Here is a 22,205-nt window from a genome sequence, read left to right as displayed (position 1 = left end):
TTCTGCCATTTCCATTTGCACCTCATCTAAATTCATCTTTTGTTTCTTAACTTGTCCCATTACCATTTCCTTTTGCCTTGCGCCATCGTCCCTTTTGTCTTTTAATCTCTCCTGCCTTCCACCCTATCACAGACCTTCCCTTTTGTTCTTTCCTCCCCTCCCCCCTTTCCCTGCCCCTGCACTTGCTTAAAAATCTGTTACATCTCTAACTTTTTCCAGCTCTGATGACGGGTCATCGACCTGAAATGTTAACTCTGTTTCTCTCAGCCTGACCTGCTGAGTGTTTCCAGCATTTTCTGTTTTAAAGCAGAACCATCATGCTTCTGGTTGTTAGAGTGCGCAGCACACTTCTGTGCAGCTTCCAGTTCATTGGTAGCAGTCACTCCATAGTATAAAACAGGTGATATTCACTATCATGTATTTTATACTACCAGTCAAAATTACCCCCCCAACCCGCCAAAGCCTCAGGAGATCGATGAGTATATTGAAAATTATTTTATCTGTGTAGACTTCTTGTTCATTAATTTTGAGTCATGACTCTTTTCATCACGATTCTCTGTGAACACAAGGCATTGTATTTTTAACCTACAAAATAAACACGAAAGCGTGTATACATTATACTCACCATCTGCCACATCAATTATTCCTGGCCTTAGGTGGCTCTGTTCCTCCTTTCTCAGTTCTGTAAACTTACATTTTTATTTTATAATTTTGTTCCTAAAACTTAATTCTCACTCCCTTCACTTGCCTCCTCGACCACTTTCAACATCCTTCTCTCCCCAAGAAGTCCCATCCTCCCACCTGCTGCTGCACACCAACTGCTCCCAGCAGTTTTGACTGAGCACTTTGTGTTTTACAATTTGCTGCACTCTGCTCCCTTTCCCCTAACAGGAGAGCGGGCTCTGACTCCGTGTTTTATCTTTTCCTGGACTCTCCTCCCTTTCCCCTAACAGGAGAGCGGGCCCTGACTCCGTGTTTTATCTTTTCCTGGACTCTCCTCCCTTTCCCTGAACAGGAGAGCGAGTCCGGACTCCGTGTTTTATCTTTGGCTGCACTCTCCTTCCTTTCTCCGAACGGGAGAGCGGGCCCTGACTCCGTGTTTTATCTTTTGCTGCACTCTCCTCCCTTTCTCCGAACGGGAGAGCGGGACCGAACTCCGTGTTTTATCTTTTGCTGCACTCTCCTCCCTTTCCCAGACCAGGAGAGTGGGACCGGACTCCGTGTTTTATTTTTTGCTGCACTCTCCTCCCTTACCCCGAATAGGAGAGCGGGCCCTAACTCCGTGTTTTATCTTTGGCTGCACTCACCTCTCTTTCCCCAAACCGGAGAGTGAGTCCGGACTCAGTGTTTTATTTTTTGCTGCACTCTCCTCCCTTTCCCCGAACAGGAGAGCAGGCCTGGACTCCGTGTTTTATCTTTGGCTGTACTCTCCTCCCTTTCCCCGAACAGGAGAGCGAGTCCGGACTCCGTGTTTTATCTTTTGCTGCACTCCTCCCTTTCCCCGAACAGGAGAGCAAGTCCGGACTCCGTGTTTTATCTTTTGCTGCACTCCTCCCTTTCCCCGAACAGGAGAGCAAGTCCGGACTCCGTGTTTTATCTTTTGCTGCACTCCTCCCTTTCCCCGAACAGGAGAGCAAGTCCGGACTCCGTGTTTTATCTTTTCCTGCACTCTGCTCCTTTTTCCTGAACAGGAGAGCAGGCCCTGACTCCGTGTTTTCTATTTTGCTGCACTCTCCTCCTTTTCCCGGAACAGGTGAGCGAAACTGGACTCCGTGTTTTCTATTTTGCTGCACTCTCCTCCCTCTCCCGGAACAGGAGAGCGGGCCCTGACTCCGTGTTTTCTATTTTGCTGCACTCTCCTCCTTTTCCCGGAACAGGTGAGCGAATCCGGACTCCGTGTTTTCTATTTTGCTGCACTCTCCTCCCTCTCCCGGAACAGGAGAGCAGGCCCTGACTCCGTGTTTTCTATTTTGCTGCACTCTCCTCCTTTTCCCGGAACAGGGGAGCGAATCCGGACTCCGTGTTTTCTATTTTGCTGCACTCTCCTCCCTTTCCCGGAACAAGTGAGCGAACCCTGACTCCGCGGCCTGTGGTTGAATGGCGGTGGATCTTCCGAAGGTGCAGCGGCTGTCGTCGCGCGTGGTTCGGGTGCTGGGCTGTAACCCGGGCCCGATGACTCTGCAAGGGACCAACACCTACCTGGTGGGGGTCGGCCCCCGGTGAGTGAACCCTGAGGCCGCCGGGAGGGGGGCCAGTTCCCTGGCACTGCTGAGCGAGGCGGCACCGTGGGTCCGCTGCCCCCGATGGGCTTGTCCAAACCGCCCAGGAGTGTGGCCGTGTCGGTGAGGTTGATCCAGTGACACTCGCCCCCATGGGCCTTCGCTGGTCGATTAACTACATATTGAAGCCCAGCTACATTTGTGTGATGTCAGTCTCGGTCTCCAAATTGTTTTGAGAGCCCGGTCAGGGGAATAAGGGGAATGCCAATCTCCTGCCTCGCTCAGTAATGCCAACCCCACCATCTCATAAGTCAAGAGACAAACTCTTAAAAAATCAAAGTTTGGTATAAAAATCAAGTTGCTATTTTGTGGATGGTACACACTGCAGCTGCACTGCCGATGGTGCAGGGAGTGAATGTTTAAGCAGTTGAGTACCACTGTAGTGAGTGCCATTTTCCACTTTCCTGGAGCACACAGTTAGAATGTTGAAGACTTGCTTCAGATCGGTTTACATTTGCTCCGCATTATAGTTCACCGTGGGTCTCGAGGATCATGGTTGAGTGTTACCTGCTGCACAACTTTGCTTTACAAAATGGCCTCATGGAGGATCCCGAGATCAAGGTATTCAAGAACAGTAGAGGGATTAACCAGAGGAGCAGTAACAGCCTGAAGGGGATACAAAGGACAACTCATTGCTAACTATTACGTCCGTGAATGATTGAGACACGGACAGCAGGAGTTAACAAAAACACGTCTTTACTAGTGGAAGTCAATAGTGAAACTAAAACAACAGAGGCTCACTAGTGCCTTTTATACAGGGGTGGTCACTGCCGGTACTGCAGTCTGAGACCAGTTATTCTCTTAAAGGTACATACACAACAATTCCTCCCCTTTTAGATAAACAGTACATAACATTCATTTAACAACTAAATGATAACTAATTACAATCACAATTACTGTTGCAAGATACATTGGTTAAGTTTAAGCAATTATAAGTTCAGTCTTTGAGGAGGCTTCCTGATTCTGTCTGGATAACGCCTCTTTGGGGTATCAGGTTCTTCTGGCAATGCTGAGTCGGGATCAATGTCATTGTTTGGTTCATCTTCCAATATTACCGGTTCTGCGGTAGCTGCAATTGGAACGTCGATTTCATTACCAGGTGTATCAGATCGTGGTGTGGAGTTGACGCTTTCCAGTGACTCTAGAATCTGGTCAGCATGGCGTCTTACAATGCTCTCCCCAACGTCCACGGTATACATGAGAGGTCCTTGTCGTGTACAAATCGTTCCTGGCTGCCATTTCTCAGTGCGGTAGTCCCGGGCCAAAACTGGTTGACCTATCTTAAAACTCCTGGTCGGCCTTTCATTCATATTCTGAAACTGCCTGTTCTCCACATCTTTTCGGACATTTGGCTTAACCAAATCCAAGCGGCATCGTAGTCTTCGATTGAAGAACATCATGGCTGGAGTTTGGTTGGTAACCGCATGTGTCGCATTCCGGTAGGCAAACAAGAAGTTGTCCACCTTGTGTTGTAGGGGTATATCTTCATTACACATTGCCTTGATAGCCTTCTTGAATGTTTGGACAAACCTCTTGGCCAATCCATTAGTGGCTGGATGATATGGGGCAGATGTGTAATGCTTAACACCATTGTTCTTTAAGAACCTCTGGAACTCTTCAGACACAAACTGTGGTCCATTGTCAGAGCAAATCTGTTCAGGCAGCCCATTCCTGGCGAATATGGTTCGTAAAACTGTGATAGTTTTTTCCGTGGTGGTTGAGGACATTTTTATTACCTCTGGCCACTTTGAATGTGCATCCACCGCAATTAAAAACATCGAGTCCATGAAGGGACCAGCAAAATCAATGTGCACCCTTTGCCATGGAGATGAGGGCCACTCCCATGGATGCAGAGGAGCTTGTGGTGGGGCGTTTTGAACCTTCTGGCATCCTGCACAGCTCTTGGTCATCTCTTCGATTTCTCTTATCGATTCCCGGCCACCACACAAACGCTCTGGCTAAGTTCTTCATTTTTACCCCACCCAGATGACCCTCATGAAGCTCATTGAGCACTCTATCCGTCAACTTAGGTGGAATTACTACTCTGGATCCACACATCAAGGTTCCTCTGCACACTGACAGCTGTTCTCTTCTCGGCGAGAATGCTGGCAACAGTGGTTCGCCATGTGCTGGCCATCCCTTCACCGTTAAATCATAGACCCGTGATAGTGTCGGGTCATTCCGGGTTTCCTTTTCTATGTTTGCATTTGTCACAGGGAGACATTCGACTATGGTCGAGTGGAATAACTCCATTGGATCCACTGCAAGGTCTTCTTCCACCGTCTGCAACGGTAGGCGTGACAATCCATCAGCATTTCCATGCTGTTTAGTTCCTTTGTACTCGATGTCATATTGGTGTGCCCCTAGGAAAAGGGACCATCTCTGCAGCCGTTGTGCTGTCATTATCGGTACGCCCTTCTGAGGGTTGAAAATGGAGACAAGAGGTTGATGATCGGTTAGTAGAGTAAATTTTTGACCGTGCAGGTAGTGATTGAACTTCTTCACCCCCCACACTAGGCTGAGGGCCTCTCTGTCAATCTGGGCGTAGTTACGCTCGGCAGAAGTTAACGAGCGTGACGCAAAAGCTATCGGCCTCTCTAAACCATCAAGGAATTTATGTGACAGTACCACCCCAATGCCGTAGGGAGACGCATCACACGCCAGTCTGATCGGCAGTGCTGGGTTGTAGTGAGCCAATACTTCCCTTGAAGTGATTAAGTCCTTACTCTTCTGAAAAGCACGCTTACAATCATCGCTCCATTTCCATGCTACCCCCGTTCGTAGCAGGGCGTTCAGTGGGTGCAGAATTGTTGACAAATTCGGCAAAAACTTATGATAGTAATTCACCAATCCGAGGAATGACCTCAGTTGCGACACATTTTCAGGCGCTGGGGCCTTAACAACCGCTTCAATTTTGTCAGGGGACTTATGTAACCCCTCTTCATCAATCACGTGGCCACAATACGATATCTGTTTCTTAAAAAATTCGCACTTGGGGCGGTTGGCTCGCAGCCATGTTCCCGTAGTCTAGTGAGCACCTGTTCTAGGTTGTTAAGGTGTTCACTGTCATCTTCACCTGTCACAAGGATGTCGTCCAAGTAACACTGAGTCCCCGGAATCCCTCGCAGGACTTGTTCCATCGCTCTTTGCCATATCGCCGGAGCCGATGCTACTCCGAATACCAATCGATGATACTGGTAAAGACCTTTGTGAGTGTTTATCGTGAGATACTTCCTAGAGGACTCTTCAATCTCCATCTGCAAATATGCTTGTGCTAGGTCAATTTTTGTAAAACGCTTCCCTCCAGACAGTGAGGCGAAGATGTCTTCTATCCTTGGAAGAGGATATTGTACTGTGTGAAGGACTGGGTTCACCGTCACCTTGAAATCCCCACAGATGCGAATCTTCCTTGGCTCCCCGGACTTATTGCTTAACGTTTTCTTCATGACAGGAACGATGGGTGTCGCCCACTCGCTCCAGTCGACCTTAGACAACACGCCTGCCTTCTCCAGATTCTCCAGCTCTGCCTCGACGGCTGGGCGAATTGCATATGGTACCGGTCTTGCTTTGAAAAACTTGGGAACTGCATTCTCTTCTATTTTTATCGAGGTGGTTACGCCTTTAAGCGTGCCCAGTTCTTGTTGAAATACCTCTTTGGCGTTAGCTAAGATTGTTGACAATCATCCAGGAGTGACGTCTTCATCTTTTTTACCGTCCACCGTCATTGCATGAATGGAGTGCCAATCTAAGTTTATCTTCCTGATCCATTCCCGTCCCAATAACGGTGGTCCACCATTTGGCAGTATGTAGAGATACAATTTCCGTATTTTCTTGCCGTTGTATTCGACAGGCACCCTTATTTTTCCTCTGGGGTATACTTTTTGCCCCGTATACGTCGTCAAGACGATGGATGTCTCTCTCAAGGGTATGTGTGAAAATAGCCGCTCGTAGTCTCGTCGATTCATGACGGTTAGCGCTGATCCTGTATCCAATTCCATTTTAACTTGGGACCCTGCTATCGTGAGGGTGACCCAAATGGTTCGGTGATCCTCTTTTGCGATTACATTGTGAAGTTTGAGACAGCTTAGTCTCCTGTTCCCGGATTCACTATCGCTCATCTGGTCTTCGGAACTACTGTCCGTCATCTTTTGTACTTTCTTGTACGGTTCCTTAGTAGCCTTTTTGTTGTCGCCGGTCTTCTTCCCAGACCTGCAAACTCGTGCAATGTGTCCCATCTTCCCGTATTGCCTGCATATTTTGTCTTTGGACCAGCAGTCCTTCTGGTCATGGTTAGTTCTGCCGCAGCGATAACATTTTGCAAATCCCCGTGTCATTTCGTGGGTGCCGTATTCCTGTGGCTTTTGTTGTATTTCCGCAGCTCCCCTGGCTACTGCTTCGTACGATCCTGCCACGCTGAAAGCCTTATCTAGCATCAGCTCTTTCTCTGAGAGTAACTTCTTCTGTGTTCCTTCCCTCAGGAGTCCACAGACAAATTTGTCCCGTAGGGTATCTGCCAGTCCTGCTCCGAACTGGCAGTGCTTTGCTAGCTTGCGTAGTTCCGTAAGATACTCAGCATTGCTCTCATCTTTGTGCTGAGTTCTCCTGTGGAATTTAAATCTTTCTGCTATCAACAGCGGTGCAGGGTTTAGGTGTTCCTGTAGGACAGCAACAATTTTGTTAAAACTCTTCGCCTTCGGTTTGGCTGGAGTAATCAGGTCCCGCAATAGGCCGTACGTTCTAGCGCCCATTAACTTTAACAATATCGATGCCATTTTCTCCTCCGCTATTTCGTTTGCCTCGAAATATACCTCGACTCTTTCCACATACGTGGTCCAGTCCTCTATTGTATTATTAAAAGCCGTGATACAGCCAGTCTTCGGCATCTTGCAAATCTAAAATGGCGCCTCCCGCGCTTTGCCTTCTTCCCCGATTTAACAAAATGGCGCCTCCCGCGCTTTGCCTTCCCCGCTGTTGTTAGCGCTGCTTTCCGCGGTTCCCGTTGCAACCTGCAGCTTCTCGCGGTTTCTTGCGCGTTTAATATATTTTTTTTTATTATTTTCCCGTCGTGGAACAACCCTGTGGGACTCTTGCCTCCCTCTTCGCGGGTCTATACGCAGCCCGGCTTCGTAGCACCGGCCGCGCCCTGTGTGCTCCACCCTCTCTCTCACTTCTTCCCGACAACGCTGCTCGGCCCCGTTGCAAACCACCCGCTCGAGTTCGCGACCGCCGCAGCCCAGGAAAGATCAGTGCACTACCTGCCACCAGCCCGATTAGCCGAAGCACCGTCGACAGGAACCAGGCCCCGCATCCGACAGCTTCTCCAGCAATCTTCAACTCTGCAACACAGGGCGGATGCCCACGGTCAACGCCCGTTTCTACTGCCTCTTACTTTCTTTTCTTCTGGCCTCGACCTCTGCTCACTTCGCTGTAGGAATGGATCCCAGGAGGTGGTGCAGACTGTAGGTAGGTTCGTATCTGCTTGTCGCCAGTATTACGTCCGTGAATGATTGAGACACGGACAGCAGGAGTTAACAAAAACACGTCTTTACTGGTGGAAGTCAATAGTGAAACTAAAACAACAGAGGCTCACTAGCGCCTTTTATACAGGGGTGGTGACTGCCGGTACTGCAGTCTGAGACCAGTTATTCTCTTAAAGGTACATACACAACACTAACTGCCAGAAACATTCTTTCCAATCTGATGCAAGAGCCCATCCCTTGATTACCATATCTACGCAGTACAATAGTCCTGTCCAGTGTTCCCGCTAAGCTTCGCGACCGCACAGGGGTCTGGAGATCCCATGCAGGCTGCTCACCGGCTTTTAAATGGAAAAAAAATGCACATGCGCGTAAATATGAATGGATCCCGCAGCCACTTAAAGGGACCACGCACACAAAAATTAGAGTTAACTTTGGTCGTGTCTTCATCTTCCCCCTTTTCATTGCAAACATCATCATCTACAGACCCTTCTTTGTGTGCAACAATTCACATCGCTCTCATTGCCACCTTCGCGAAGCCACTTTTAAATTTTGCCAAAAACAATGTCGGCAGGCTAAACTACAATTTTATTTACAATCCATACTTTGTGGATGTAGCTACTTCTTAGCATTGTGCTTCTCCTTGATGCCAGTATATGATGTTTGAATTTTCAAATCTAATGAAGAAGTAGGAATATAAGAGGCGGCCAGTTGTTATGTCACTATGAGCCTTGGACTTGAGATCACCCTCTTGTCACAGGAGCATTGTCCAGAGATGAACCTCCTGCAGACTGCACCTTTCTACTTGCTGCAGCTCTACTTTCTCTCCTTTCTGCCACATGCGCAGGCTTGTGAGGGTGCTGGCAGCAGGTATGCACGTGCTGCTATTCTGAGAGACAGCAACATCGTGAGCACATTCCTGCCATGCCACCAGTACTGGGCAATGCCTAACCATGGCCACTGATCTGTAGGAAAGCAGAACTAATGGTATCATGACATCAGTGAAGTTCTGAAGAGATACTTGTCTCTTTCTCAGCTTGCATTGTTTGGAGTTTGGGAGAGAAAGCTGACACCTCAGGCCTCTGAGCATTTGTGGTAGAGGGGCTCCCTTGCAGGTTGGCCTGGAGATGCCACACACTGCATCCAGGATCTGCTGCAATGTAGAGAAATGGTGTCACTAATTTTTTTTATTCGTTCATGGGATGTGGACATCGCTGGCATAGCCATCATTTATTGCCCATCCCTAGTTGCCCTTGAGAAGGTGGTGGTGAGCTGCCGCCTTGAACGGCTGCAGTCCGTGTGGTGAAGGTACTCCCACAGTGCTGTTATGGAGGGAGTTCCAGGATTTTGACCCAGCGACAATGAAGGATGGTGTGTGACTTGGAGGGGAACTTGGAGGTGATGGTATTCCCATGCGCCTGCTGCCCTTGTCCTTCTAGGTGGTAGAGGTCGTGGGTTTGGGAGGTGCTGCTGAAGAAGCCTGTGCAGTGCATCTTGTAGATGGAACACATGTTGGCAGCCACGGTAGGCCGGTGGTAGATGGGATGCCAATCAAGCGGGCTGCTTTGTCTGGATGGTGTCGAGCTTCTTGAGTGTTGTTGGAGCTGCAGTCATCCAGGCAAGTGGAGAGTATTCCATCACACTCCTTACTTGTGCCTTGTAGATGGTGGAAAGGCTTTGGGGAATCGGGAGGTGAGACGCTCGCCGCAGAATACCTAGCCTTTGACCTGCTCCTGTTGCCACAGTATTTATGTGGCTGGTCCAGTTAAGTTTCTGGTCAGTGGTAACCCCCAGGATGTTGGTGGGGGATTTGGTGATGGTAATGGCGTTGAATGTCAAGAGGCGGTGGTTAGTCTCTTGCTTGTTGGAGATAGCTATTGCCTGGCACTTCTGTGGCGCGAATGTTACCTGCCACTTATCAGCCCAAGCCTGAACGTCGTCCAGGTCTTGTTGCATGTGGGCATGGACTGCTTCATTATTTGAGGAGTTGCGAATGGCAGTGAACACTGTGCAGTCATCAGTGAACATCCCCATTTCTGACTTTATGTTGGAGGGAAGGTCATTGATAAACAAGCTGAAGATGGTTGAGCCTAGGACACTGCCCTGAGGAATTCCTGCAGTGATGTCCTGGGGCTGTGATGATTGACCTCCAACCACCACAACCTTTGTGCTAGGTATGACTCCAGCCAGTGGAGAGTTTTCCCCCCGATTCCCATTGACTTCAGTTTTACTGGGGCTCCTTGATGCCACACTTAGTCAAATGCTGCCTTGATGTCTAGGGCAGTCACTCTCACCTCACCTCTGGACTTCAGCTCCTTTGTCCATGTTTGGACCAAGGCTGTGATGAGGTCTGGAGCCGAGTGGTCTTGGCGGAGCCCTAACCAGGCATCCGTGAGCAGGTTATTGGTGAGTAAGTGCCACTTGATAGCACTGTCGACACTTTTCATCACTTTGCTGATGATTAAGAGTAGACTGATGGGGCAGTAATTGGCCGGATTGGATTTGTCCTGCTTTTTCTGGACAGGACATACCTGGGCAATTTTCCACATTGTTGGATAGATGCCAGTGTTGTAGCTGTACTGGAACAGCTTGGCTGGAGGCGTGGCTAATTCTGGATCACAAGTCTTCAGCACGACAGCCGGGATGTTGTCGGGGCCAATAGCCTTTGCTGTATTCAGTGCGCTCAGCTGTTTCTTGATATCATGTGGAGTGAATCACATTGGATGAAGACTGGCTTCTGTGATGGTGGGGACTTCAGGAGGAGGCCGATATGGATCATCCACTCGGTACTTCTGTCTGAAGATGACAGCAAACGCTTCAGCCTTGTCTTTTGCACTCACGTGCTGGGCTCCACCATCATTGAGGATGGGGATATTCATAGAGCCTCCTCCTCCCGTTAGTTGTTTAATGGTCCATCACCATTCACGACTGGATGTGGCAGGACTGCAGAGCTTTGATCAGTTGATTGTGGGATCGCTTAGCTCTGTCTATAGCATGCTGCTTCCGCTTTTTAGCATACATGTGGTCCTGTGTTGCAGCTTCCCCAGGTTGGCACCTCATTTTTAGGTACGTCTGGTGCTGCTCCTGGCATGCCCTTCTACACTCATTATTGAACCAGAGTTGGTCCCCTGGCTTGATGGTAATGGTAGACTGAGGGATATGCTGGGCCATGAGGTTACAGATTGTGGTGGAATACAATTTTGCTGCTGCTGATGGCCCACAGCGCCTCATGGATGCCCAGTTTTGAGCTGCTAGATCTGTTCTGAATCTATCCCATTTAGCACGGTGGTAGTGCCACACTAACACGATGGAGTGAAGACGGGTCTTTGTCTCCACAAGGACTGTGCAGTGATCACGTCTATCAATGCTGTCATGGACAGATGCATCTGCGGCAGGTAGATTGTTAAGGACGAGGTCAAGTAGGTTTTTCCCTCATGTTGGTTCTCTCACCATCTGCCACAATCCTAGTCTGGCATGTCCTTCAGAACTCGGCCAACTCAGTCAGTAGTGGTGCTACGAGCCATTCTTGGTGATGGACATTGAAGTCCCCCACCCAGAGTACATTCTGTGACCTTGCTACCCTAGGTGGTAATCAGCAGGAGGTTTCCTTACCCATACTTGACCTGAAGCCATGAGACTTCATGGGGTGCAGAGTCAATGTTGAGGACTCCCAGGGCCACTCATTCCCGACTGTATACCGCTGTGCCGCCACCCCTGGTGGGTCTGTCCTGCCGGTGGGACACGACATATCCAGGGATGGTGATGGAGGAGTTTGGGACATTGGCTTTTGACCATTACTCTTTCCGAAACATAACTTTCTCCAGTATAATCCTGAGCACTCCAATCTCTTCTCCCTTTATGTAAAGGCTACAGGGAATCTGCTGGATGCAGCAAAATATGAAATAGAGCTGTACTGTGTTCTAAGCTACGTCAGACCTTACAGAGACACTGGAGTCAAAGCTCCCTCTATCACGGCACTCCTAGTTCCCTTGAAAACACAAAATTATGAGCAAACATCCTCTCTAACTTTGAAGTAGAAATGCTAATACAATGGCCTTGCTTTCCAACAGGCCCAGAACATTAGTTGCCGTGATTGAAGTCAGCAGACTGAGCTCGGCGCTCAACCCACCTGGTTAATGAGGTTTCCTACTGGAGATAATACAAAGGACACGTGGATTTATTTTTCTATTGTATGACTCACTGAATATTACCATAAATCTTTGAGTATAATACACCTGCATGCAATACATCATCCTCACACTTTGCACCACAAATCTTCAATAAATGTAGTACCTGTGTATAATATACTCCCAGACTTTTGGCTGTTGAGAACTGTTAAAATAAATTGGATTCTTTCTGAATGCCTTTCATCAAGAAAGAACTACCAAAAGAATAGAATTCGGCCAGTGTCGATTCACAGAGCCCGATCTTTTGGCGTAGTTTTCATGCATGCTCAAATCGGTTAATTTTTTTTCGCGCTTGTGCAAATCGGTGAATTGACACAGGCATTCGGCACAAATCCCCAAAAAATCCCAAGATTTAGGAGTTCCATCACGACTGATGCTTTATTTCACTCAGAAATTACGTCTCTTGCTCTCCCCCCTACCCCCCCCCCCCCCCCTACCGCCAACAGCCAACTCTGGCCCTTCTTGACCATGCCCCCACCCACTCAGGCCCCTCTTGACCATGCCCGCCCTCCCCTACTCCAGCCCCTCTAGAGTCTGGTTGATCCTGCTCTCTCAGCAATCCTGCCCTCTTAGAGATGGAAAAGTGCTAAGAGCAGAAAGGGGAGTGGATGGCAGTGAAAGAGGGATAAGGGCAGAAACTTCTCAACACTTTGGGGTGGGGGAAGAAAGTACGTACCAGCAGTAACAGAGGATGTATGGAGAGGGAGAGCCAACATGAATGGAATGGGTAGAGAGACAAGAGTATCAGCATGAATTATAGGGGAGAGGGTGCAGGAAGAATACCAACTTGAATGGAGGAGAGTGGAAGAAATGTGTCATGTTAAATTGACAGCAGAGAGTTAGAAGAGTGCCAGTATGAACTGGAAAAGTTGGAGAAGAAAGTGTATCTGCAATGTTGGAGAGTTTGTGTGATGCATTGTGTCTGTGAACTGGATGCAAAAGAGATTGAGGAGATTATTTTCAACTGCCACTCACCTATTTCTTGTTTGAAAAATGGGCGACCGGCAGAGGAAGATCGGATGGGCACATTGGAGACCCCTTTCATTCCCAAGGCTTGTCTGATTCAATTTTCAGATGGGCCTTTAAATGGGCACCAAGTTCTCCTGCCCAAAACAAATGGGACTCGGGAGGCTGTTTTAAGTATACAAATCAGGATCCTGCACTGGTTAAAGGACCCCAGTTGCCATTTTCATGTACAAATGGGTGGCGAATCCACATTGCATGCTAGGCCCAGTTGTACTAGGTGTTATGGGGCCTAACCAGTGGTTCCTAAAAGGGACACTGGAGGACACTCCAAAAACAATCTGGAAGTTTTTTTGGGGGGGATTATTTTTGGCCCCAGAGAAGCAGGAATGTTCTTCCAGGCCTCACAAATCTACAGCAGCCTGCCATAGATAAACCGCCAATTTCATGCCCAATTTGGGCAAAGTTAAAATTATGCCGAGAGTATCTTTCTGAACGGGAACAGTGGGAGGGGTTTTGGATACGAGAGAATGATCATTGAGGTAAATTTCAGAGATGTGATGGTCTGGTTGGTCTGTTGAAAATCCAAATTGCCATATATAAAAGTGCTTAAAATGAACCAGAATGCATTAGTTATAGTGTAAAAATTCAAAATCAAGGGAGCATGTCCCCAATCCCTCTAGAAATGTACAATTAACTTTGTGCCTTCAACACTTGGCTTGCCCCTTCAGTCTTTCACATACAAGAGATTTTTTCATCCAATATAGGTGAAAAATGTTGTGCATATCTACAACTTAAATTACAAAGCCTGTGTAACTATTTGTTTTTGTATATCAGGGATGTTCTTGAGTAATCAGCGTTTTTGCGACTGCCAGCTTTTTTGAAACTGTTAGCTTTTGTTAATTTCTTAGGTTGGCATGTACAGTCATCTTGACCCCATCTAGGGCTTGAGCACATAATCTAGGTTGACACTTTAGCGGAGTACTGAGGAGTGTTGCATTGTGAAGATGCTGTCTTTCAGTTGGGATGATGAATCGAGGTCGCATTTGCCTGTTCAGGTGGACATAGAAGATCCCATGGAGCCATTCAAAGAAGAACAGAGAAGCTCTGGTATCGTGGCTAACATTTATCCTCAACTAACGCCAGAAAACATAAATTAACTCGTCATCATTTCATTGCTGTATATGTGGGACCTTGCTGTGTGCAAATTGGATGCTGTGTTTACCTACATAACAGCAGTGAGTACGCTAATAGTAATTCATTGACTGCAGAGTGCTTTGGCATGTCCTGAGCAAATGAAAAGCGCTATCTAAATGTAAGTCTTTTTTGTATAGGCTCATTAGGAGGGCATATGCTTGTCTCATTTCACAAAGGCATTTTGAAAATGAACATCAAAGTGGGATCTTAATTTAGTTTTGCAGCAGCTATTGTATTTCACCCCCCAACGCCATCAAACCTCTGGGTAGTGGAATGCAGTCTACACTGTTCCCATCGATCTTGTAGTTGAACTAGTGGCTGCCGGAGCTCACACTACCTATTCCACAGATGAAGCTTGTGCATTTTTAAGACAAATTTCCATAGATAGTACTGTATCAGCAAAGCTATTACATGAAGTAATTCATATACTTTCACCAAGCACTGCTGTTTGGACTTGGTCTCTGCCACCTGGTTAGGCTCTCCCTCCTCCACATCCTTAGTTCTTCTAAGTTAGTTTTCTGTGGTGTGTGAGAAAACTGAATGAAGGTCTTCTTTCTTCAAGCATGCATTGCCCACACAATGCAACCCTACCTGACTGCCCTCTCGGGGCTTGTGGTGAGTGCATGTATAGTAATTATATAATAGTTCGCATTGATCAAAACAAATTGCCGATCCATTTCATGTACAGCACTTTTAAGCAGTGGAACAGGACCAAGGGTCAGCATTAGCTGACTTCAGCACACATCATATAAAACGTGATAACCGGGTGCCCACATGGTATCCCTAGAATGTGAGCCAGACCTGGTTCAGCGCCAGCACCAAGTGGAAGATGCATCTTCAAAGAATAAAAAAGGAGCTACAATGAAGTTAATCTTTCCTTCTGACTTTTTAAACATTATAGCGTGTTTATATTGCAACATTGTTTTAGGAAGTGGTCCTGCAGTTAGTATAAGAGGTGAAAAAAGTCAACCAGACAATATAAAGTTAAAAAGAAATTTCAAGTTGATATTGAATACCGTAATATTTTTCCTACAGACGATTCTTGATTGACACAGGCGAGCCAGCAGTACCTGAATACATCAGCTGTTTAAAAGATACTTTGACCCAATTGAATGCTAGTATTCAAGAAATTCTGGTGACTCACTGGCACACCGATCATGTTGGAGGCATACCAGATGTATTAAAAAGTGTTGTTGAAGGTGAGTACGCTGAGGTAAATGATCACCCAGTCACTAGTAATTGAAAATATAGCCATATGTATTTCCAGCTTTGTGCTGAATAAACTTTCATGCTGAAATAAATGCTAACTAGTAATATAACTATATTGCTATGTGCTTTTAATGGGAATGGGGGGACAGTGCTATTAAAATTTTGCCTGTAGCTCTAGATGGTGATTAGCATCTTCCTGAGAAGCTCACTATGTGGAATCACAAATGCAGAACTCTAGTACAATATGTTGAAGCACCAATGTGCCTTTGAACATGATCTATCCTTGGCCCCCTCCTATTTCTCATCTACATGCTGCCCTTCGGCGACATCGTCCAAAAACACAGTGTCAGTTTCCACATGTATTCTGACAACACCCAGCTCTACGTCACCACCACCTTTCTCAACCTCTCCACTAAATTGTCTAACTGTTTGTCCGCCATCACTAAGACTACATATTTCCACCAACATAACCGCCCGACTCCGCCCCGCCTCAGCTCATCTGCTGCTGAAACCCTCATCCGTGCCTTTGTTACCTCTAGACTTGATTATTCCAACGCTCTCCTGGCTGGCCTCCCATCTTCCAACCTCCGTAAACTTGAGCTCATCCAAAACTCTGCTGCCCGTGCCCTAACTCGCACCAAGTCCCGTTCACCCATCACCCCTGTGCTCACTGACTTACATTGGCTCCCAGTTAAGCAACAACACAATTTTAAAATTCTCATCATTGCTTTCAAATCCCTCCATGGCCTTGCCCCTCCCTATCCGTGTAACTTCCTCCAGCCCCACAACCCCCCGAGATCTCTGCGTTCCTCCAATATCTCTGCGCTCCTCCAATTCTGGCCTCTTGCTCATCCCCGATTTTAATCGTTCCATCATCGGTAGCCATGCTTTCAGCTGCCAAGGCCCTAAGCTCTGGAATTCCCTCCCTAAATCTCTCCTCGCTACCTCTCTCTCCTCCTTTAAGACTTAAAACCTACCTCTTCATCTGTCCTAATATGTCCTTCGGTGGCTCAGTGTCAAATTTTGTTTGATAACGCTCCTGCGAAGCGCCTTGGGACATTTTACTACGTTAACGACGCTATATAAATAAAGTTGTTTTTATATCCTCCAGGAACAGGAGTGACTCAGATGCCAAGTAACTTGTAGGTGGTTTACCAAAACTACAGCTGTAAAATGGAGGGGATTTCAAACACTGGATTTTACAGTAAATCTATAATGCAATTCCTTCTTAGGCAGTCCCGCGGAACCGTCCAATGTGGGACCTACAGTCTCTGTCACAGGTGGGGCAGACGGTGGTTGAAGGGGCGGGTGGGTGGGGTGCGTGGGTTGACGTGCACTCCTTGCGCTGCCTGCGCTTCGCTTCCGCTTGCTCCCGGCAAAGAGACTCGAGGTGTTTGGCGCCTTCCTGGATGCTTCTCCTCTACTTTGTGCGGTCTTGGGCCAGGGATTCCCAGGTGTCAGTGGGGATGTTACACTTTTTCAAGGAGGCTTTGAGGGTGTCCTTGAAGCGTTTCCTCTGCCCACCTGGGGCTCTCTTGCCGTGTCGGAGCTCCGAGTAGAGCACTTGTTTTGGGAGTCTCGTATCGGGCATGCGGACAATGTGACCCATCCATTGGAGCTGATTGAGCGTGGTCAGAGCTTCGATGCTGGGGATGTTGGCCTGAGCAAGAACACTGACATTGGTGCGCCTATCCTGCCAATGGATTTGCAGGATCTTGCGGAGGCAGCGTTGGTGGTACCTCTCCAGTGCTTTGAGGTGCCTGCTGTACATGGTCCATGTCTCTGAGGCATACAGCAGGGCAGGTATCACTGCTGCCCTGTAGACCATGAGCTTAGTGCCAGGTTTGAGGTCCTGATCTTCAAACACTCTCTTCCTCAGGTGACCGAAGGCTGCACTGGCACACTGAAGGCGGTGTTGGACTTCGTCGTCGACGTCTGCCCTTGTTGACAGTAGGCTCCCGAGGTATGGAAAGTGGTCCACGTTGTCCAAGGCCTTGTCATGGATTTTGATAATCGGGGGGCAGCACTGTGTGGCGGGGGCAGGTTGGTAGAGGACCTTTGTCTTACGGATGTTTAGTGTAAGGCCCATGCTCTCGTATGCTTCGGTGAAGGTGTTTATGATGGTTTGGAGTTCGACCTCCGAGTGAGCGCAGACGCAAGCATCGTCTGCATACTGTAATTCGACGACAGAGGATGGGACGACCTTGGATCTGGACTGGAGGCAACGGAGGTTGAACAGTTTCCCGTTTGTTCTGTAGATTAGCTCCACTCCGGTGGGGAGCTTACTGAGGGTGAGATGGAGCATTGCAGCAAGGAAGATTGAGAAGAGCGTTGGTGCGATGACACAGCCTTGCTTGACCCCGGTTCGTATGTGAATTGGGTCTGTGGTGGAGCCGTTGATCAGGATCACGGCTTGCATGTTGTCGTGAAGCAGGCGGACAATAGTGACAAACTTTTGAGGACATCCGAATTTGAGGAGGACACTCCATAATCCCTCACGGTTGACAGTGTCGAAGGCCTTTGTGAGATCAAAGAAGGCCATGTACAGCGGTTGGTGCTGTTCCCCGCATTTCTCTTGTAATTGACGTGTGGTGAAGATCATGTCCATTGTGCCCCTTAGTGGGCGGAATCCGCATTGCAACTCTGGGAGGAGCTCTTCGGCCACTGGGAGAAGGCGATTGAGGAGGATTCTTGCGATGACTTTCCCTGTGGCAGATAGCAGGGAAACCCCTCTGTAATTACCGCAATCGGACTTGTCACCTTTCTTGAAGATGGTCACAATTACGGTGTCTCTGAGATCCCCTGGCATGCTCTCCTCCTTCCAGATAAGAGAAATGAGTTCATGAATTCGTGCCAGTAGTGCTTCTCCGCCATGCTTTAGTGCCTCGGCGGGGATTCCATCTGCTCCTGAGGCCTTGTTCTTCTTCAGTTGTCGGATGGCCTTTTCAACCTCATGCCGGGCTGGGGTTGTGCTGAGATGGTGGCGGGTAGCATGCTGTGGGATGGAGTTGAGGACACTCGTGTCGAAGACAAGAGTCGTGGTTAAGGAGATCTTCGAAGTGCTCCTTCCAGCGGGCACTGACTGCTTCCCTGTCCTTGATGAGTACCTCTCCGTTCTTGGCCCGCAGTGGGGAAGGGCCTTGGGTGCGTGGGCCGCAGATGGTCTTGACTGCGCTAAAGAATCCACGCACGTCGTGGTTGTCGGCTAGCTGCTGGATCTCCTGCGCTTTCTCCACCCACCATCTGTTCTTTAGGTCGCAAGTTTTTTGTTGGACCTCGGCCTTCAGGCTTCTGTAGAGCTGCTTTCTTGCTCTCGAGTTCTGTTGCTGTTTCCAGATCAGGAATGCCTTGCGCTTGCGGTTTATTAGCTCCTGGATCTCCTGGTTGTTCTCGTCGAACCAGTCTTGGTGTTTCCTGGTTGAGTGACCGAGCGTCTCTTCACAGGTGCTGATTATGGAGGCCTTGAGTGCAGACCAGGCGCAGTGGGCACTCTGTGTCTCTGCATCACTGGGAGTCGTCAGGTTGTTTGTGAGGCACAGGCTGAATAGGGCTTTCTTAGCAGGGTCTTTGAGTGCTTCAGCGTTAATTTTCCTGCGGCATTGTTTCTGTTGCCGCCGCTGTTTTGGGGCTACATTGATGGAGATGACAGAGCGGATTAGGCGGTGGTCTGTCCAGCAGTCGTCAGCTCCTGTCATGACGCGGGTGATGCGGACGTCCTTGCGGTCCCTCACTCAGACGATGACGTAGTCCAGCAGATGCCAGTGCTTGGAACGAGGGTGCTGCCATGAAGCCTTGTACTTGTCTCTCTGACAGAACAAGGTGTTGGTTATGACGAGGCCATGTTCTAAGCATTTCGACAGGAGGAGGGTACCGTTGGAGTTGGCTTTCCCTACCCCCTCTCTGCCGATCACACCTCTCCAGAGGTCTGTGTCCTTTCCAACTCTGGCGTTGAAGTCGCCAAGGAGGATCAGCTTGTCACCCGTTGGGATTCGGGACAGGGATTGTTCGAGGCTGGAATAGAATTCCTCTTTGGTCTCGTCTGTGGCTTCCAGTGTTGGGGCGTACGCACTGATGACCGTAGCGCACTGATTTCGGGCTAGGGTGAGTCGAAGAGTCATGAGGCACTCGCTTTATATAAATAATAAAGTTGTTTTTATATCGTCCAGGAACAGGAGTGACTCAGATGCCAAGTAACTTGTAGGTGGTTTACCAAAACTGCAGCTGTAAAATGGAGGGGATTTAAAACACTGGATTTTACAGTAAATCTATAATGCAATATTATAAAAATTAACACCAGAAAAATAATTTGTAATATCAGCAGGAATTTGTTTGTCACAATGTAATTCAAAATTCAGTTATATTTTAATGGATTGGATGTAGCTGGTATAAATACACGTATGTAGGCCCAATATAGCAGAAACAGAGACAGCGCTGCTCTATAGTGTTAGTTTTTACTATGAAACTATATATTTACCAAAATATTTTCTGTATAATATGAAGGAAGTCAAGTGAAGCAAAACTGCATTCAGAACTGTTCCAAACCTCCCCCCCTCCCCAATTCTCAAATGTCATTGGTAACTTTCAATAGTGAAGCATCAGAATTTAGGAGCCATAATGGCGAAGTTAGGAAACGTTAGGTCATTTTTAACCTCAATCAGAAAGCTTACTTGAAGTCAAAATTAGAGAGTATTGGTTTAAATCAAATTTAGTTAATTGAAGTAACCTGTTTTTCTGTTTGGATTTGTTCCATTAAAATATGGCAAAACCTTTTTGTGAACAGCTTGCAGTATGGGGACAAGGCAACGATTAAGTTTTTTATTTGTCAAAACTGATTTGTAAAGGGCAAGTCACTCGAATAATTGAATGGCCCGGAGTTTGCAGTTAGCGGCGAAACAACGGTGATCACCGCTGACCACAAAGAAAACTACCCACAAAGATCTCACGATCTCTATGGCGAACACTTGAGGTTTCTCAATGTTAAGTTGATTGTAGCACTGTCAAAAAGGGATCCCCAGCATAGAACAGCAGTGATGTCATCAATTTGTCTAAGCAGCCAATCACATTGAAGAATTCTCAGACAGCAAATCAGGAAATAAAAATCACTGATTATCAATTCACTTGTTAAAATGTTTTTACAGAGAGCAAAATAAAGATTGGGACATACACATGGGGTTATGGTAGCATAATGGAGATATTTGACATTCCACAAATATAAAATGTGTTTTTCAGGGCCAGAATGGTTGTTCAGCAGTCACTGGGGCAGAAATTCGGGTCTCCATGGGTGAGCACGCACAGGGTACTCACCCGTAGGCCCAATGGAAGTGCTGGTTTCCTGCATGCATTGCGCATGCGCGGGAAACCGGCACTTCCGTTCCCCTGAAAGCAGGGGTTCAGAGGTTGAACGCGTGCGCGGGAGAGGCTGCGCGTGCGCATCGAACTTACAGGTTTTCCCAGGAGGGTAAGTCTCCAGAAGTTACACATTTAAAAAGCAGGCGTAAGGCCTGCTTTTTACAAGGTAAGTGGTGAATTAATTAAAATTAAAACATTTTTCCCACAGGTTTATTATTTTTAAATACTTTAAAGAAAGGTAAGTTTATTTTTAGCCCCGTTAGAAAATAAAATTATTTTTTTCAAAAATTTATATTATTGTTTAAAATAGTTATTTCATGTAATTTATAGTTTATTTAAAAATGTGATTTAAAAAAAAATTATTTGAAGATGTAGTGATGTTTTGGGGCCGTAGCATTTCTAAGTTTTGACAGCACTTCCTGTCAAGCTTATGAATGGAGCATTCCCTGCTCCGATTGGCTCCCCATGGCCCACGTGATCCCAGGGGACGCATTGAACTAACTGTGCCCCGGGATACGCAAGCACTGCACGCCGGCAGCTGGAGCAAGCCCAGGATCGGAATCCCACGGGGGCCCACAGCACAATGGCCGGCACGCAAGGTAAGTGCAGGTCGGGGGCTTACACCCGCGGGAAGCCCCCGACCTGAATTTCTGGGCCAATATGTCATTAAAACCCCAGTTACACCTATTCCAACAAGGCTTAACTGTTTATGGGGTGTTTAACAGCGCTATTAAAGCAAAAAAGCCTAAGTTTTTATCAGTTCAACTGATTTCACTGATTGCCGGCTATGGGGTTTACCACAGCACAGCCTGTGGCGGAACAGTGAATGACTGATTGCAACTTCAGGATTTTTGCGTTGAGCTGCGCATGCGCTAAATCCTGAAGTTGCGGTCAGTTTCAGAGGGGTAATGACGGCGAACGCTGACAGTTTGCCATCAATACCACTGCAAAATCCGGGCCATTGAAGTTTTTAAAGGAGACTGCCAAATGTATAGACAATAGGGAATGCTGTGGATGTGGTATATCTGGACTTTAAAGATCTCTTTTAAAACTCATTGCAGAGATTACTAATAATGTTATGTGATGTTCTTTGCCTTTCACTCGTTTCTCTCCTGCCTCTCTTTATGCCCTGTCCGAGCTCATCTTGCCCATGAGACATGCCTCATCCTTTGGTTAGTCATCCTTTTTGGATTATAACTCTGAGCAACGCCTTGGAATGTTTTTCTACATTAAAGGCACTATACAAATGCAAGTTCTGTGAATAGCTCCAAAGTGGAGCTGAACTGACACAGGTAAGCTGGGCCAAATGAGGTTTCCTGTTGTGTATTTTCTCTATCAGTTCTATAATAAGAGTGAGACTCCAGGGACGGCAAATTGTACAGTGCTGGTAACTGAAACTAAAGCAAACTGCAAATTACTAATACTTTTATTTTCTATTTGAGCATTCAAGGCTTATTTGTACAAGTACATGGCTTGTTTGTTAAGCACCATTAGTGAATCTTAATATAGAATGTTTCTTTAATCTGAAAAGAATAATAAACATA

General features: G+C 47.3%; 1 protein-coding gene across 4 annotated transcripts in view; it reads left to right on the top strand.

Moving 5' to 3' along the window:
• Window positions 1-1,933: 1,933 nt before the first annotated feature.
• lactb2 (lactamase, beta 2) overlaps window positions 1,934-22,205 on the top strand; it is a 108,469-nt gene continuing 88,197 nt past the window's right edge. For 2 of the 4 annotated variants that reach the window (XR_015079020.1, XM_085993143.1), the window contains exons 1-2: window positions 1,936-2,219; window positions 15,139-15,302. Coding sequence is in view for 3 of the 4 variants with exons in the window: in XM_085993143.1 (XP_085849269.1) it covers window positions 2,098-2,219; window positions 15,139-15,302 (286 nt within the window). In the remaining variant the exon portion in view is untranslated. Of the gene's footprint in view, window positions 2,220-15,138; window positions 15,303-22,205 lie in introns of all 4 variants that reach the window. The other 2 variants (XM_085993142.1, XM_085993145.1) reach the window with 2 other exon arrangements.

The sequence above is a fragment of the Somniosus microcephalus genome, chromosome 7 (assembly GCF_052327205.1).
Source record: "Somniosus microcephalus isolate GS21.2 chromosome 7, FLI_Smic_1.0, whole genome shotgun sequence".
In the NCBI taxonomy this organism is placed as follows: Eukaryota; Metazoa; Chordata; class Chondrichthyes; order Squaliformes; family Somniosidae; genus Somniosus; species Somniosus microcephalus.
This window is presented reverse-complemented; position numbering and strand designations above follow the sequence as displayed.